The sequence below is a fragment of the Hypanus sabinus genome, chromosome 21 (genome assembly GCF_030144855.1).
Source record: "Hypanus sabinus isolate sHypSab1 chromosome 21, sHypSab1.hap1, whole genome shotgun sequence".
Taxonomy (NCBI): Eukaryota; Metazoa; Chordata; class Chondrichthyes; order Myliobatiformes; family Dasyatidae; genus Hypanus; species Hypanus sabinus.
The window spans coordinates 68,911,156-68,929,889 of NC_082726.1; the positions used below are offsets into that span (position 1 = coordinate 68,911,156).

General features: G+C 44.4%; 1 protein-coding gene across 1 annotated transcript; it reads left to right on the plus strand.

The window, feature by feature from the left end:
- The first annotated feature begins 925 nt into the window (after positions 1-925).
- si:ch211-223p8.8 (dual specificity protein phosphatase 13A family protein) lies at positions 926-15,302 on the plus strand. Its single transcript, XM_059946118.1, has 3 exons — positions 926-1,056; positions 12,980-13,197; positions 15,103-15,302. Exons 1-3 carry the CDS (start codon positions 926-928, stop codon positions 15,300-15,302), a joined length of 549 nt encoding a protein of 182 aa, XP_059802101.1.
- The last annotated feature ends 3,432 nt before the right edge of the window (positions 15,303-18,734 follow it).

Sequence of the window (18,734 nt, forward strand, 5' to 3'; positions counted from 1 at the left end):
TTTTTACACACCTGTCTTTGTAAATGTCCTGGATAGTGGGAAGCTCACATCTACAGATGCGCTGGGCTGTCCGCACCACTCTCTGCAGATTGCAGTCCCGCGATTGACGGAAGTACAGTTCCCATACCAGGCAGTGATGCAGCCAGTCAGGTTGCTCTCAATTGTGCCTCTGTAGAAAGTTCTTAGGATCTGGGGACTTATATCAAACTTCTTCAACCCTCTGAGGTGAAAGAGGCGTTGTTGCACTTTTTAACCACACAGCTGGTATGTAGAACACATGAGATCCTCGCTGATGTGTGTGCCAAGGAACTTAAAGCTGTTCACCCTCTCAGCCCCAGATCCATTGATGTCTATAGGGGTTAGCCTGTCTCCAATCCTCCTGTAATCTACAACCACCTCCTTTGTTTTTGCTACATTGAAGGAGGGGTTGTTTTCTTGACACCACTATGTTAGAGTGATGACTTTATGTGTTAAATTAATTAACGTTCCTGTAAGTATATTGCTATTCGATCATTAGTCAATCTTATTTATCTAACTATCTATTTATTTGGAGATACACAATTAATTAGTATTGTGGCACTTATCAAAAAGCTGTAAATCGTTTTCTGTTGGAGACAATTCATTTGTCCTGTGGAATTCCAGCAATCAGTCCACGCAAGAAAGCAGACTCTTTTATTCTACAATAGAGTTTCCAGTAGATTTTGAACTTCAATATCAGATTTGTGTTAGAATTAGATTTTAAACTTAGTTGCCAGAGACGCATGCTGCTGTGGGACTCAACTGGCTGAAGTAAACTTGTTGACGCAGAATGCACCTGTGCGTACCCATCGGGTGAGAGGGCTGAAGGACAGGCTGGGCGACTCTGAGCCGCCAGCACAGGGGCATAGCGAAAGGAACCCAGATCATCGTTATGTCAGGGGAAGTAATGCGATCCAGCGGCCCCAGGCAAGAAACCCGCACCCCCACGGTGATAGAGCTGGAGGGAATCTTGCGCAATAACAGAGTTCCACTTAGTCGGATTGATGAGGTCTGGCCAAACCTGTACATTGGAGATATGTAAGTATCTGTTCTGTTCAGAAAGCAGGAGAGTGGCTGGCAGTGGGTACGTTTTGAAATCTGTGGGCAAGTAAAGACCCAGAGTCTGGAACGTATAGTGGATTGACTGAAGTTACGGAAAACCCAGTGTAGATTGTTGGAGTGCTTTCTGAACCTTCAGGGCCCTGTCATTGAATAGCTTACCCGAGCTAAGTCTGGGTCATGTTTCAGGATTTATTTACATTCATCGGGCTGAATGTACTCATTTTCACACCATCCTATTATTCTTGATTAGACATAGGAACAATTAGGGCATTTGGACAATCGAGTCTGCTCCACCATTCAATCATGGCTGATCCCTTTTTGTCCTCCTTAACCCCCCGCTCCCCATCATTCTCCCTGTAACCACTGACGTCGTGTCTAATCGAAAAACCTATCGATCGCTGCCTTGAGTACATCCAGTGACCTGGCCTCCACAGCTGCATGTGGTACAAGTTCCACAAATTCATCACCTCTGGCTGAAGAAATTCCTCAGCACATCTGTTTTAAATGAATGTCCCTCTATCCTGAGGCGGTGCCCTCTTGTCCTAGACTCCCCCACCATGGGAAACATCTTTTCCACATCTACTCTGTCTAGGTCTTTCAACATTCGAAAGTTTTCAATGAGAACTCATCCTTCTAAATTCCAGAGAGTACAGCCATTAAACGTTCCTCATATGATAATCCTTTCATTCACGGGACATCCTTGTGAGCCTCCTCTGAACCCTCCCCAATGCCAGCATACCTTTTCTTAGATGAAGAGCCCAAAACTATTGACAATAGTCAAGGCGAGTCCTCATCAGTACCATATCACATCCCTGTATTTTGTATTTTAGACCTCTTGAAATGACTGCTACTGACTCAACCTAAAAGTTAACCTTAAATACAAGGGTTCCCAATTCCCTTAGCATCTCAGATTTTTGGATTTTCTCCCCATTTAAAAAATAGTCTGCACATTTATTTCTATTACCAAAGCATATGACCATGCATTTTCCAACATTGTACTTCACTTGCCACTCTCTTGCCTATTCACCTATTCACCTAATCTAAGACCTTCTGCAGCCTACCCGTTTCCTCCACCAATCTTTGTATGATCTGCAAACTTGGCAACAAAGCCATCTATTCCATCATTGATATATAGCATAAAAATAAGTGGTTCCAATACTGACCCCTGCAGGACACCACTAGTCATTGGCAGCCAACCAGAAAAGGATCCCTTTATTCTCACTTGTTGCCTCTTACCAATCAGCTAATACTCTAACCATACCAGTAACTTTCCTGTAATAGCATGGGCTCTTGATAAGCAGCCTTATGTGTGGTACCTTGTCAAAGATCTTCTGAAAGTCCAGATATACAACATCCACTGTATCCCCTCAAAGAATTCCAACAGGTTCATCAGGCAAATTTTTCTCTGAAGGAAACCATGCAGATTTTGTCTTAACTTGCCCTGTTACTCCAAGTACTCCATAATATCATCCTTGACAATTAACTCCAATATCTTCCCAACCATGGAGGTCAAGCTAACTGGTCTATAATTTCCTTTTTGCTGCCTTCCTCATTTTTAAAGAGTGGAGTGACATTTGCAATATTCCAGTCCTCAGGCACCATGCCAGAGTCCAATGATTTTTGAAAGATCATTACTAATGCCTCCACAATCTCTACCACAACCTTTTTCAGAACCCTAGGGTGCAGTTCATCTGGTCCAGGTGACTTATGTACCCTTAGGAGTTTCAGCTTTTTGAGCTCTTTGTAATAGTAACTGCACTCACTTCTCTTCCCGCACACCCTTCAACATCTGACATACTGCTAGTGTCTTCTACAGTGAAGACTAATACAAAATACTCATTTAAGTCATCAGCCATCTCATTGGCCCCTGTTATTATTTCTCTGCCCTCATTTTCTAGCAATCCTAAATCCATCCTCATCTCTCCTTTATTTTTTACATACTTGAAAAGGCTTTTACTATCCACTTTGATATTGTTTGCTAGCTTACATCAGAAATAGGAGCAGGAGTAGGCCATCTAGCCTGTCAAGCCTGCTCTGCCCTTCAAGAAGATCTTGGCTGATCTGGCCATGGACTCATCTCCACCTTCCTGCCTTTTCCCAAACCCTTAATTCCTCTACTATACAAAAATCCATCCAACCTTGTCTTAAATAATTTTACTGAGGTAGCATTCACTGCTTCATTGGGTAGAGAATTCCGCAGATTTACCACTCTCTGGAAAAAGCAATTCCTCCTCACCTGCATCCTAAATCTACTCCCATGAATCATGAGGCCATGTCCCCTAGTTCTAGACTCACCTGACAGTGGAAGCAATTTTCCTGACTCTATCTTATCTATCCTTTTCATAATTGTATGTTTCTATAAGGTCTCTCATTCCTCTGAATTCCAGCGAGTACAGTCCCAGGTGACTTCAATCTTTCCTCCTAGTCTAACCCCCTAATTTCTGGAATCAACCTGGTGAACCCCTTCTGCTCCAAAGCCAGTATATTTTACCTCAAGTAAAGAGACCAGACTCCAAGCAGTACTCCAGGTGCGACCTCACCAGAACCCGGCACATTTGCGGCATATCCACACCGCTCTTAAGTTAAATCCCTCTAGCAATGAAGGCCAGCATTCCATTTGCCTTCTTGCTAGCCTGCTGCACCTGCAAATCAACCTTTTGTGATTCATGCACCAGCACTCCCAAGTCCCTCTGCATAAAGTATGCTGCAATTTTTTAACCATTTAAATAATAACCATATAACAATTACAGCATGGAAACAGGCCATCTCGGCCCTTCTAGTCTGTACCGACACTCACCTAGTCCCAGTAGACCGCACTCAGCCCATAACCCTCCATTCCTTTCCTGTCCATATACCTATCCAATTTTACTTTAAATGACAATACCGAACCTGCCTCTAACACTTCTACTGGAAGCTCTTTCCACACAGCTACCACTCTCTAAGTAAAGAAATTCCCCATAGTGCTACCCTTAAACTTTTGCCCCCTAACTCTCAAATCATGTCCTCTTGTTTGAATCTCCCCTTCTCTCAATGGAAAAAGCCTATCCATGTCAACTTGATCTATCCCCCTCATTATTTTAAATGTCTCTATTAAGTTTCCCCTCAACCTTCTACGCTCCAAAGAATAAAGACCTAATTTGTTCAACCTTTCTCTATAACTTAGGTGCTGAAACCCAGGTAACATTCTGGTAAATTTTTTCTGTACTCTCTCTATTTTGTTGCTATCTTTCCTATAATTCACTGACCAGAACTGTACACAATACTCCAAATTCGGCCTTACCAATGCCTTGTACAATTTTAACATTACATCCCAACTCCTATACTCAATGCTCTGATTTGTAAAGGCCAGCATACCAAAAGCTTTCTTTACCATCCTATCCACATGAGGTTCCACCTTCAGGGAACTATGCACCATTATTCCTAGATCACTCTGTTCTACTGCATTCCTCAATGCCCTACCATTTACCATGTATGTCCTATTTGGATTATTCCTACCAAAATGTAGCACCTCACATTTATCAGCATTAAACTCCATCTGCCATCTTTCAGCCTACTCTTCTAACTGGACTAAATTTCTCTGCAAGCTCTGAAAACCTACTTCATTATCCACCTACTTTAGTATCATCTGCATACTTACTAATCCAATTTACCACCCCATCATCCAGATCATTAATGTATGTGACAAACAACATTGGACCCAATACAGATCCCTGAGGCACACGACTAGTCACCGGCCTCCAACCTGACAAACAGTTATCCACCACTACTCTCTGGCATCTCCCATCTAGCCACTGTTGAATCAATTTTACTACTTCAATATTAATACCTAACAATTGAATCTTCCTAACTAACCTTCCATGCGGAACCTTGACAAAGGCCTTACTGAAGTCCATATAGACAACATCCACTGCCTTACCCTCGTCAACTTTCCTCGTAACATCTTCAAAAAATTCAATAAGAATTGTTAAACATTACCTTCCATGCACAAATCTATGCTGACTATTCCTAATCAGACCCAGTCTATCCAGATAATTATATATGCCATCTCTAGGAAAACTTCCCATTAATTTACCCACCACTGACGTCAATCTGACAGGCCTATAATTGCTAGGTTTACTCTTAGAACCCTTTTTAAACAATGGAACTACAAGAGCGATACACCAATCCTCTGGCACCATCCCCGTTTCTAATGACATTTGAAATATTTCTGTCAGGAGCCCTGGTATTTCTACACCAACTTCCCTCAAGGTCCTGGGGAATATCCTGTCAGGATCTAGAGATTTACCCACTTTTATATTCCTTAAAAGTGCCAGTACTTCCTCTTCTTTAATCATCGTAGTTTCCATAACTACCCTACTTGTTTTCTTTACCTTACACAATTCAATATCCTTCTCCTTAGTGAATACCGAAGAAAATAAATTGTTCAAAATCTCCCCCATCTCTTTTGGCGCCACACATAGCTGTCCCCTCTGATTCTCTAAGGGACCAATTTTATCCCTCACTATCCTTTTGCTATTAATATAACTGTAGAAACCCTTCGGATTTATTTTCACCTTACTTGCCAAAGCAACCTCACATCTTCTTTCAGCTTTTCTAATTTCTTTCTTAAGATTCTTTTTATATTCTTTATATTCCTCAAGCACCTCATTTACTCCATGCTGCCTATATTTATTATAGATCTCTCTCTTTTTCTGAACCAAGTTTCTAATATCCCTTGAAAACCATGGCACTCTCAAACTTTTAACCTTTCCTTTCAACCTAACAGGAACACAAAGACTCTGTGCCCTCAAAATTTCACCTTTAAATGACCTCTATTTCTCTATTACATCCTTCCCATAAAACAAATTGCCCCGATCCACTCCTTCTAAGTCCTTTCGCATCTCCTCAAAGTTAGCCTTTCTCCAATCAAAAATCTCAACCCTGGGTCCAGTCCTATCCTTCTCCATAATTATATTGAAACTAATGGTATTTGATCACTGGACCCATAGGGCTCCCCAACACATACCTCCGTCACCTGACCTATCTCATTCCCTAACAGGAGATCCAACACTGCCCCTTCTCTAGTCGGTCCCTCTATGTATTGCTGCAAAAAACTATCTTGCACACATCTTACAAACTCCAAACCATCCAGCCCTTTTACAGAATGGGCTTCCCAGTCTATGTGTGGAAAATTAATATCTCCCACAATCACAACCTTGTGCTTACTACAAATATCTGCTCTTTCATTTTTCCCTCCAAAGTGGATACCCTCACATTTATGAAGCTTGCTTTCATATTTCATCTTGTTCCTCCTAATGATTCTTTTAGTTGCTCTCTGTAGGGTTTTAAAAGCGTCTCAATCCTCAGTTTTTCCACTAATTCTTGCTTTGTTGTATGTCCTCTCTTTTGCTTTTACACTAGCTTTGACTTTTCTTGTCAGTCATGGTTATTTGCCTGATGTCTTATACTCTGTGCTTTTAGCTATAGCACTTTGAATGACCAAGATATTCAGGCCCAAGTAAACACTCAGCCCCTAAAGCCTATCTCATCATTTAATATGCACCTGCCCAGCCTCTTTGCCTCTGCTGTTCCAGGTCCCTATGGACCTTTCAAAGATCTCTCTACTTTACTAGGGGTTTTTTATAGGCCACCTAATAGCAACAGGGATATCAAGGAACAGATAAGGAAACAGATCCTGGAAAGGTGCAATAATAACAGATTTGTCGTGATGGGAGATTTGAATTTCCCAAATATAGATTGGCATCTCCCTAGAGTGAAGGGTTTAGATGGGGTGGAGTATGTTAGGTGTGTTCAGAAAGGTTTCTTGACACACTATGTAGATAAGCCTACAAGAGGAGAGGCTGTACTTGATCTGGTATTGGGAAATGAACCTGGTCAGGTGTCAGATCTCTTAGTGGGAGAGCATTTTGGAGATAGTGATCGTAATTCTATCTCCTTTACAACACCTTATATACCGGCTGGGTAGCCTCCAACCTGATGGTATGAACATTGACTTCTCTAACTTCCGTTAATGCCCCTCCTCCTCTTCTTACCCCATCCCTGACAATATTTAATTGTTTGTTTTTTTTCTCTCTCTGCCCATCAGTTTGCCTGTTCTCCATCTCCCTCTGGTGCTCCCCCCACCTTCTTTCTCCCGAGGCTTCCCGTCCCATGATCCTTTCCCTTCTCCAGCTCTCTCGCCAATCACCTTTCCAGCTGTTAGCTTCATCCCACCCCCTCTGGTCTTCTCCTATCATTTTGCATTTCCCCCTCCCCCCACTACTTTCAAATCTCTTATTATCTTTCCTTTCAGTTAGTCCTGACGAAGGGTCTCGGCCCGAAACGTCAACGGTGCTTCTTCCTATAGATGCTGCCTGGCCTGCTGTGTTCCACCAGCATTTTGTGTGTGTCCTTTACAATAGTATTGGAGAGAGATAGGAACAGACAAGTTAGAAAAGTGTTTAATCGGAGTAAAGGGAATCATGAGGCTATCAGGCAGGAAATTGAAGGCTTAAATTGGAAACAGATGTTCTCAGGGAAAAGTATGGAAGAAATGTGGCAAATATTTTCAGGGGACATTTGTGCAGAGCTCTGTATAGGTACATTCCAATGAGACAGGGAAGTTATGGTAGGGTACAGGAACTGTGGTGTGCAAAGGCTGTAATAAATCTAGTCAAGAAGTAAAGAAAAGCTTACAAAAGGTTCAGAGAGCTAGGTAATGTTAGAGATCCAGAAGATTATAAGTCTACTAGCAAGGAGCTTAAGAAAGAAATTAGGAGAGCCAGAAGGGGCCATGAGAAGGCTTTGGCCAGCAGAATTAAGGAAAACCCCAAGGCATTCTACAAGTATGTAAAGAGCAATAGGATAAGATGTGAAAGAATAGGACCTATCAAATGTGACAGTGGGAAAGTGTGTATGGAACTGGAGGAAATAACAAAGGTACTTAATGAATACTTTACTTCATTATTCACTACGGAAAAGGATCTTAGTGATTGTAGTGATGACTTGCAGCTGACTGAAAAGCTTGAGCATGTAGATATTAAGAAAGAGGATGTGCCAGAGCTTTTGGAAAGCATCAAGTTGGATAAGTCGCCGGGACCGGATGAAATGTACCCCAGGCTACTGTGGGAGGTGAAGGAGGAGATTGCTGAGCCTCTGGCGATGATCTTTGCATCATCAATGGGGACGGGAGAGGTTCCTGAGGATTGGAGGGTTGCGGATATTGTTCCTTTATTCAAGAATTGGAGTAGAGATAGCCCAGAAAATTATAGACCAGTGAGTCTTACCTCAGTGGTTGGTAAGCTGATGGAGAAGATCCTGAGAGGCAGGATTTATGAACATTTGGAGAGGTATGATTAGGAATAATCAGCATGGCTTTGTCAAGGGCAGGTCATGCCTTACGAGCCTGATTGAATTTTTTGAGGATGCAACTAAACACATTGATGAAGGAAGAGCAGTAGATGTAGTGTATATGGATCTCAGCAAGGCATTTGATATGGTACCCCATACAAGGTTTATTGAGAAAGTAAGGAGGCATGGGATCCAAGGGGACATTGCTTTGTGGATCCAGAACTGGCTTGCCCACAGAAGGCAAAGAGTGATTGTAGATGGGTCATATTTTGCATGGAGGCCAGTGACCAGTGGTGTACCTCAGGGATCTGTTCTGGGACCCTTACTCTTCATAATTTTTATAAATGACCTGGATGAGGAAGTGGAGGGATGGGTTAGTAAGTTTGCTGATGACACAAATGTTGGAGGTGTTGTGGATAGTGTGGAGGGCTGTCAGAGGTTACAGCGGGACATTGATAGGATGCAAAACTGGGCTGAGAAGTGGCAGATGGAGTTCAACTGAGATAAGTGTGAAGTGGTTCGTGTTGGTAGATCAAATATGATGGCAGAATATAGTATTAAAGGTAAGACTCTTAGCAGTGTGGAGGATCAGAGGGATCTTGGGGCCTGTCCATAGGATGCTCAAAGCAGCTGCGCAGGTTGACTCTGTGGTTAAGAAGCCGTATGGTGCATTGGCCTTCAACAATCGTGGAATTGAGTTTAAGAGCCGAGCGGTAATGTTGCAGTTACATAGGACCCTGGTCAGACCCCACTTGGAGTACTGTGCTCAGTTCTGGTCACCTCAATACAGAAAGGATGTGGAAGCCACAGAAAAGGTGCAGAGGAGATTTACAAGGATGTTGCCTGGATTGGAGAGCATGCCTTATGAGAATAGGTTGAGTGAACTTGGCCTTTTCTCCTTGGAGCGATGGAGGATGAGAAGTGACCTGACAAAGGTGTACAAGATGATGAGAGACATTGATCACATGGATAGTCAGAGGCTTTTTCCCAGGACTGAAATGGTTGCCACGAGAGGACACAGGTTTAAGGTGCTGGGGAGTAGGTACAAAGGAGATGTCAGAGGTAAGTTTTTTACTCAGAGAGTGGTGAGTGTATGGAATGGTCTGCCGGCAACGGTGGTGGAGGCAGATATGATGGGGTCTTTTACGAGGCTTTTAGATAGGTACATGGAGCTTAATAAAATAGAGAGCAATAGGTAAGCCTTGTAATTTCTAAGGTAGGGAGATGTTCAGCACAACTTTGTGAGCAGAAGGGTCTGTATTTTGCTGTAGGTTTTCTATGTTTCTATATTGCTTCCTCCTCAAGTACCTCCAACAATCCAGCCTCCACAACATTCTGAGGCAGAGAGTTCCAGGCATTGCACATGAAGTTCAACACACCTTAGTTTTCAATAATTGTCTCTTATCCTGTAACTCTGTCCCTTCATTTGATACTCTCCCATTAGTTCAATCATCCTGTTACCACTATGTCTGCTCCCTCAAATCCTTGTAATGATTGAAGCTGGTCACACTCCACCATAGTTTAGTTCCCAATGAATTTCATTACCCTGCGCTTAGTTTCTTGAAGCTACACAATATTAATTCCATAGAGCTAGGAGAATGAGGGGAAATTTGATAGATTTGAAGACAAATGGAGAGGAAATTATAGGTTTGTTAGCCCAGTGGTCCCCAACCACCAGGCCGCAGACTGGTACTGGGCCACAAAGAGAGGAAGTGATATGATTTGGCAATATAAAACAATATGAGTCAGCTGCACCTTTCCTCATTCCCTGTCACGCCCACTGTTGAACTTGAACGCACACGAGGTAATTACGCACGTGAAGTCATTACCCACGCAAGGTCATCAGTCGCCTAAATGCAGTGATGCCCTTGCACCAGGGATCACTGATTGGCCTTGGGTAACCAGCTGCCTCACGCAGCCGGTGAGAAGTGCTATTGCTATTGGCCTGGAGCGCGGACAGATGGGCACCACCTCTAAACCTATTTAGCACACCGAATGTTCATGAGGAACCCGGTGCTAAAATATTCCCGAACATCTTAATTCAGGCTCAGGGTTTTGTAAGTAGCAGAGTAGCTACCTCGTTGCGATCTACTGAAAGTCATCTCTCCAGCCAAACTCTTGTCAGCCGATAGATCCCATCGACCTACAAGGGGGCGGATTGTCACACTTCTTGCTCGGTTGGCCGCTCTCTCTGGACTGTGACCACCGCAGCCCCGACGCAGGGACCTCCAGCCTTTACCTTGTTCTCTCACCCCACCCATGACCAGCTGCACCTGGCCAAGGCATCTGGTGGCAGGCGGGCGGGAGGCTGGAGTTCAGGCCCGGAGGCTGTCTAATGAGGCAATGAAGCCCTCAAAACTGCTTCAGCACCTTGAGTCCAAGCACCCTGCACTTAAAGACAAATCCGTTGAGTTTTTTGAGTGAAAAAAACATGAGCAAGCGGGACAGAAGCAAGTGCTGAGAACCATGAAAACTAAATTTTTGAATAGACTGGACATAAGGAACCCCCTTTGAGTATCGCTGTCTCCCATCAGCCTACAATGGGACTGTTTTGTTGCAAGGGAAACAAGGCCAGGGCTCCCACTGATTCAGCGATATTGGTGTGTGGCAATGATTTTATATGTTCTTACAAGGAAAATGTATGCTGTGTATTTAATATCCAAACATTACTTAAAACATTATGATACTATTGACTTATAAGTGAGTTATAAATATGCACTGTGTGTTTAATGTTAAATTCGTTAGATAAACCCTTTTAGAAACGAAATTGAGTGTATTAGCCACTTATAAGTGACTTATAGTTGACTTATCACCTATATTCCGGTCATGATTAACACCGCACCCCCCCCCCAACCGTCGGCCGGTCCGTGAGAATATTGTCAATATTAAACCAGTCCGCGGTGCAAAAAAAGTTGGTGACCCCTGAGTTAGCCTAGCTCCATGATTGGGAAAGTGTTGGAGCCCATTATTAAGGATGAGGTTTCAGGGTACTTAGAGACTAATGATAAAATAAGTCAAAGTCAGCATGGTTTCTGCAAAGGGAAATCCTGCCTGACAAATCTGTTAGAGTTCTTCGAGGGAGTAACTAGCAGGATGGACAAAGGAGAGGTAGTGGATGTCATTTACTTGGATTTTCAGAAGGCATTTGACAAGGCGCCTCACATGAGGCTGCTTAACAAGATAAGATCCTATGGTGTTACAGGAAAGATACTGGCATGGGTAGAGGAATGGCTAACAGGCAGAAGGCAGAGAATGGGAATAAAGAGGGGCTTCTGGTTTGCTGCCAGTGACTAGTGGTGTTCTTCAGGGGTCAGTATTGGGACTGCTACTTTTCACATTGTTTGTCATTGATTTAGATAGTGGAATTGATGACTTTGTGGAAGACAGGTGGAGGGGTAGGTAGTCCTGAGGAAGCAATGTGATTGCAACAGGACTTACACAAATTGGAAGAATGGGCAAAAAAGTGACAGATGGAACACAAATAAACAATAGTGCAGGCTATTATCTAAATGGTGAGAAAATTCAAACATCAGAGATGCTAAGGGACTTAGGAGTCCTCATGCAAGATTCCCAGAAGGCTCATTTACAGGCTGAGTCTGTGGTAAAGAAGGCAATTGCAATGTTGCCATTTATTTCAAGGGGAATAGAATATAAAAGCAAGGGGATAATGCTGAGACACTAGTCAAGCCACACTTGGAGTATTGTCAACAGTTTTGGACCCCTTATCTCTGAAAGGATATGTTGTCATTGGAGAGAGTCCAGAGGACATTCACAAGGATGATTCTGGGAATGAAGGGGTTAACATATGAGAAGCATTTGGCAGCTTTGGGCCTATACTCTCAGGAATTTAAAAGAATGTGGGGGAGGGGGTATGGTGAACTACATATAACCGTCTGGACACGCCCCCCAATGACTGCTCCTGTGGCTCCTCCTACAGACCCCTGTATAAAGGCAATTGGAGGCACTGCTCCTCCCTCAGTCTCCAGGATGTTGTGTAATGGTCTCTTGCTGCTGATAGTGCTCTCTCTCTCTTCCAGCTAATAAAAGCCTATCTCTCGCCTCACGTCTCCGAGAGTTATTGATGGTGCATCGGGGGATCTCATTGAAATCTACCAAATGTTGAAAGGACTAGATAAGGTGGATGTGGAGAGGATGTTTCCTATGGTGGGGATGTCCAGAACTAGAGGGCATAGCCTCAAAATTAAGGGGTGACCTTTTAGAACAGAGGTAAGGAAGATTTTTTTTAGCTGAAGAGTGGTGAATCTGTGGAATGCTCTGCACAGACTGTGGTGGAGGCCAAGTTCATAGGTATATTTAAAACAGAAGTTGATAGTTTCCTGATTATGGTGAGAGGGCAGGTGTAAGGGATCCAGGATCGGCCATGATGAAATGGCGGAGTGAACTTGATAGGTTGAATGGCCTAATTCTGCTCCTGTGCCTTATCGTCTTATGGTCTTACGATCGAGGGGTATAGATAGGGTAAAACAAGCAGGTTTTCTCAGGCACATACTCACAGCATGGTAAATTTGATTGGCTGACAGCAACATTTTCTAATCTCATGGCTTTTTAGGACAGTGGCCCATGACAGATTTCAGCTGTGGAAGATGGGGATTACTCGTGTGTTAAACGCTGCACACAAACAGCTGGCCTCCAGTGGCTGCCAGGATTTCTACGGTGCTGCTATAGATTATTATGGCATCACAGCCTGTGACCTGCCAAGCTTTGACATTTCTGCCTATTTCCACTCCGCAAGTGACTATATACATCAATCCCTCGATATACTGGGAGGTAAGTATCCATTCCTACCTCCTCCTTTTCTCTACCCACCTACCTTCCCCATCACCTGGTCTCACCTATCATTTCCAACCTCCCTCCACCTTCCTTTCTGGTCTTGATGAAGGATCTTGGCCCTAAATGCTGACTGCTTTTCCCTCTCTATAGAAGCTGCCTGACCTGTTGAGTTCCTCCAGCATTTTCTGTGTGTTCCTTTGGATCTCCAGCATTTGCAGAATCTCTTGTTTGTAGGGACTAGATGGAATTATGGATACAGGGACAGGTGCAGGGGCTGGAGAGATTCCAGAGACAAGGAGGGGTTTAGGGGTTGGAGGGGGTTACAAAGGATGGGTTTAGGGGCTGCAGAGATTCCAGAGACAAGGAGGGGTTTGGGGGATGGAGGGGGTTATAGGATCAGGGCGGGGTGTAGGGGTCAGAGAGGCCAGAGACAGGGAGGAGTATAGGGGCCGGAGGGAATCACAGAGACTGGGAGGGTTATAGAGCTGGAGAAGTTAAAAAGATGGTGTGGGGGTGTAGGGACTGTACAAAGATGGGAAAGGGTGTCACAGCAATAGGGAATGGAAAAGATAGGGGGAGGTGACTGTGGTGAACTACATATACCTGTCTGGACACGCCCCTCCCTGCTGACTACTCCTGTGGCTCCTCCCACAGACCCCGGTATAAAGACGATTGGGGCCTGAGCCCTGCTTCTCAGTCTCCAGGATGTAGCATGGTAGTCAATTGCTGCTTGTTCTTTCTTCCAGTCAATAAAAGCCGATATCTTGCCTCACATCCCAGAGAGTTATTAATGGTGCATCAGTGACAGAGACAGGGAGTGGTGCAGGGTCTGGAGGGAATCACAGAGACTGGGAGGCATGTAGATCTGGAGAAGCTACAGAGATTGGGAGTTACAAAGATGGGGAAGGGTGTTGCGGCATTAAGGAGTAAAAAAGATAGGGGGGGTGAAGGAGCCAGAGGAGGTGACAGAGATAGGGAGTGGTGTAGGGAGTGGAGGGGGTTACAGAGGCAGGTGGGTGTGTAGGGGCTGGAGGGAGTTACAGAGGCAGGGAAGGGTTTAGGGGGCGAAGGGGGTTACAGAAATAGGGAGGGTTACAGGGGTTGAAGGAGCTGTGTAGATCGGGAAGGGTGTAGGTTTGCAGGTGTGTGGAGACTATAGGGAGTTACAAAATGGGGAAGGGTGTCACAGCAATAGGGAGCGAAAAAGACAGGGAAGGTTAAAGGAGCCAGAGGAGGTGACAGAGACAGGGAGTGGTGTAGGGGCCGGAAGTGGTTACAGAGGCAGTGAGGAGCATAGGGGCTAGAGTGGGTTACAGATACAAGGAGAGGTGTAGTGGTTGGAGGAGCTATGTAGATGGGCGCAGGTGTACGGGAGGTGGTTATAGAGACAGGGAAGGGTTTAGGGGCTGAAGGAGTTTACAAAGATGGGGAGGGGACCAGGGGCTGGAGAGTGTTATAGTATCAGGAAGGAGGGTATGGGCTGGAGGGGGTTTACAGAGACAAGGAGGGGTGTAGGGGCAGGAGTGGGGTTACAGAGACAGGGAGGGGTGTAGTGGTTGGAGGAGCTATGTTGATGGGGAGGGTTGTGGGGAATGGGGGGGGGGTGACAGAGACAGGGACTGTGACACAGCTTGGTCAACCTCTCTCTATAATTCAGGTCCTCTTGTCCTGGTAAGATCCTCACAAATCTTTTCTGCACTCTCTCCAGTTTAACCACATCTTTCCTTTTGAAAGGAACCTGGGTGACCAAAGCTCTACCCAGTTCTCCATTCTAGGTTGATTAATGACATTACTTTTGACCCACCTGATGTACAATTACTATTAAATGTACTGTCAGTCTATGCTTCAAATTACATGAAAAAGAAGATGGTTTAAAGTCCACTGTGTCCTGTCTTACCACAGGGAAGGTGTTGGTTCACTGTGCCTTTGGATACAGCAGGTCAGCTACCCTGGTTTTGGCCTACCTGATGATTCACCATCACCTTACACTGCTGGATGCTGTCAACACGGTAGCTGAACACAGGCGAATTTTCCCCAATCGAGGGTTTTTAAAACAGTTACGCGCCCTGGACATGAAATTACAACTAGGAACGGAGGTCTGACTTGTTCGTCTCCAGACAACAAACCTTTACTAGTGAATACTCAATAATTCTGTCTGCAGAAGCCTTAATGTTCACTTCATGATCCTTGTGGTAAAATAACTGAGGAGCCTATTAGCAAAGATGGAGTTTATTTTATTTTAGTATATCCCATTGGTAAACACATCTGCCAGTATTTCACCATTGTTGCTACACTGACACCAGTCCAAGAACATTGATCAGAAATTGTAGATTCTCTCAGCTCAGTGACCATACAGACCTGGTAATGTGTCTGATTCTGTTTCAGTTTAATCTTGAATAAATATTCAAGATCTCACACAAGCTGTAATATTCCATCCAGAAGAATACCATCCACAGATTAAGGAGTTGGTTGTTTGTTGAAATGCTTCTGTATTTGTACGGAATTATAATTATCTGGAGAAAGTTGTTTTTAATAAAAGATAATATTTAAGACTCAGGTGGAACTTTGCTCTGACCTGGCAAGCAATCTATTCAATCTGAATAAGCTCCTTACTGCAAACAGAACTGACAGCTTACACACTTCTCTGGAGTTACGAAATTCCAACGATTTACAATGCCCCCTTTTTCAAACTCTTACTCTAGCCAATCTCTTACTCTGAGACCAAGTCCTAATGGGAAAACATCATCTCCCTCTGGTCCTCTTGGAATCCTGGACTGTGTTAGTTGTTTAATCTCTATGGGTTCATTCTAACTATTCACTCCAAGAATCAATCTCATCAACTTCATATACTGCATCCAAAGCAAAGTGAGACTGAACCAACAGAGTTCCAGATGTGCTATCACACAAGATGCTGGAGGACTTAGAAGGTCAGGCAGCATCTATGTGTCATAAGGGGACAGGAGACTGGACCCAAGAGCAGGACACAGATACTGAAGTACTAGGGGCAGGACGGAAACAACTAAATGATAGACAAGATGTGGTGACCGTAGTGTGCGTGAGGGATGTGACGTTCAAGGTGATTCTGGGGTTCCGAGAGAGTCTCAGAGTTCAGGCAAGGCAGGACCCCAGAGTTCACTGGGTGGGCTAGGTAGGGAACAGGCAACAGCAGTCCAGCCAGGCTTGCCCAACAGAGGCAAGGGATAAGAAGGGAACTAGGTCCAGGGTGACTGCCAGACTTACTCAAAGAACTCATCTTTAATGAGGGGAACTCCAAGCCAGGGCAACCAGAGGAACAAGATAAGCAGGACACCCCCCCCCCCATCCCAGAGCTCCCTATATACACCGCCAGCCGATGGGCATCAGGTGCGCCTCCTTCAGCCCCAACAAGCCACGATAATCCACAGGTGTGACTAATTGGGCTCAAGGGTGAAAGGAGGGACAACTGCAAGACCTAGAGTCCGGAGTCCGTGGACCAGATCAAGACCCGGAATGCGGGCTCCGGACTGGACCATAACACTATGAAGGAAAATGGACAGTTGGCATTTCAAGTAGAGACCCTTCACCTGAGCTGCTGGATTCCCTGAGCATCTTGTCCATTTCTAATATCTACAGTCTCTTGGGTTGAACCCCTTTTGTTCCATCTCTCTCAGAACAAGGACCATCATTCCAATCTCCTTCCTAATTACTTGTTACACTTGTGTCCTTTTCACAAGGACACCCAATGTTCATTAATCTCACAAAATTGAAAGTGCAATCTGCTTTTCAATCTTTTCTACCAAACTGATTACCTCAATTTTTCCCATGTTACAATCATCTGCTACATTTTTTACACACTCACTCAATCTCTCAAGATCCCTTAGTACACTCATTTTGGTCAGCTCTGAAATTAGTACAATTCCGTCTTTGTATTCTCAGCAAACTTTGATAGACAACCCAGGTCCCTTCGTCGATGTCTGCACCATCACTGTAAATAGTCAAAGTGCTAGAACCTACCTGTGATGACCTTTGCTCATTACACTTTTCTGATCTACAATTGTCCATTAATGTGCACCCTCTGGTGAATCAGTTCCCTACATCTCCTTCCACACAATGATACTGTTATGAATGTGCAGCAACTCTGAGGGACCAAAGGGTACAAAGTCACCCCCTCCTTTTTGAGAATTGCAAGATCGCTATTAATTCGGGTCTGAGACCCAGGAAATGAGAGGGAGACATCCAGAATACACAGGGTTTGGAATGTGTCCTGGCCTCAGCGAAACAGAGCCACTGATAATGGCCATTGTGTCTTGGAGACGGATTTGTGTATTGAGTACTGTACTATTCATTGAAACCCCTCAGGGGACAACCAGAGTGGGCTGGTTGAGGGATTGCATCATCCCAACCTGATTGACATCTGAGACCCCGTGAGTAAGGATAAAAAAGGGTCTGGGGAACAACCCCTTTAGATGCACCAGGAGAAACGCTGGAAATCCAGTGACAGCGTTTTATAGCGAATGCCGGTGAGGGCTCGTGTGCGTCCTCCCTTGCCTGGGTGGCAGGCTCATCACGGAAGAACGGTTTAGCTAAAGGAGAGGCCATAAGTGAATGGCCACACCAACGAGATTCCGACGGATCGAAATCATAAAAGGAAAAGCCGGCAAGTTTTTCTCCCAAATCTCTCTCTCTCTCCAACCATTGCAACCCAGCGGTCCCCAAAGGCTGCAGCCTGCATGAACTGAGTGAACTTTATATTTCCATCAGACAATACATTATCCCCTAGACAACGATAGAGCTTATTTCTTATTGATTATTATTATACCCGCACTTTTAGATTTAGTATTGATGACGTATAATATCTGTATCTTTGCATTGATATTATTTTGTGTATCATCAGACTTCAACAGACCTCTCTATCTTTGCTGGTAAGTGACCCAGTTACGGGGTTCGTAACAAAGTGGGGGCCTCGTCTCGAGATTTGATACCAAATTGGAGGGCCAGTGAATCGGGCTTTTAAGTCCAAACTTGGATCTGGTTTCACGGGTAACCAGACGGGAAACCAGCAAAAATGGACGTAGATGAATTTATAGAAAACTCGACTCTGGAGGTGCTAGAGGCTGCCACAAAGTTGGACTTGATAAATATTGCGAAAGGACTAAATCTCACAGAGGTGAGGTTGTCGATGAAAAAGCTGGAGGTGCGGAGGGCCATAGCTCAGTATTATATTGTGAAGAACGTGTTTTCGGCTGAGGTATTGGAAAAGATCCCTGAAAAGGCACCAGCTAGTGGGACGGCTCAGTTAGAGTTGGAGAAATTGAGGCTGGATGCGGAACAGAGGAAGAGGGAGCATGAGTTCCAGCTAAAAGAGTTAGAGCAGGAAAGAGCTGAGAAGCAGAGGGAGCATGAAATTAAGTTAAAACAGCTGGAAGCAGCTGAAAAGGAGAAGGAAAGGGCTGAAAAAGAGAAGGAGAGAACCGAGAAGAAGAGAGAGTATGAGGAGAAGGAGAAACAGAGGCAACATGACTTGGACCTGGAGAAGTTAAGGCAAGAGCGAAGAG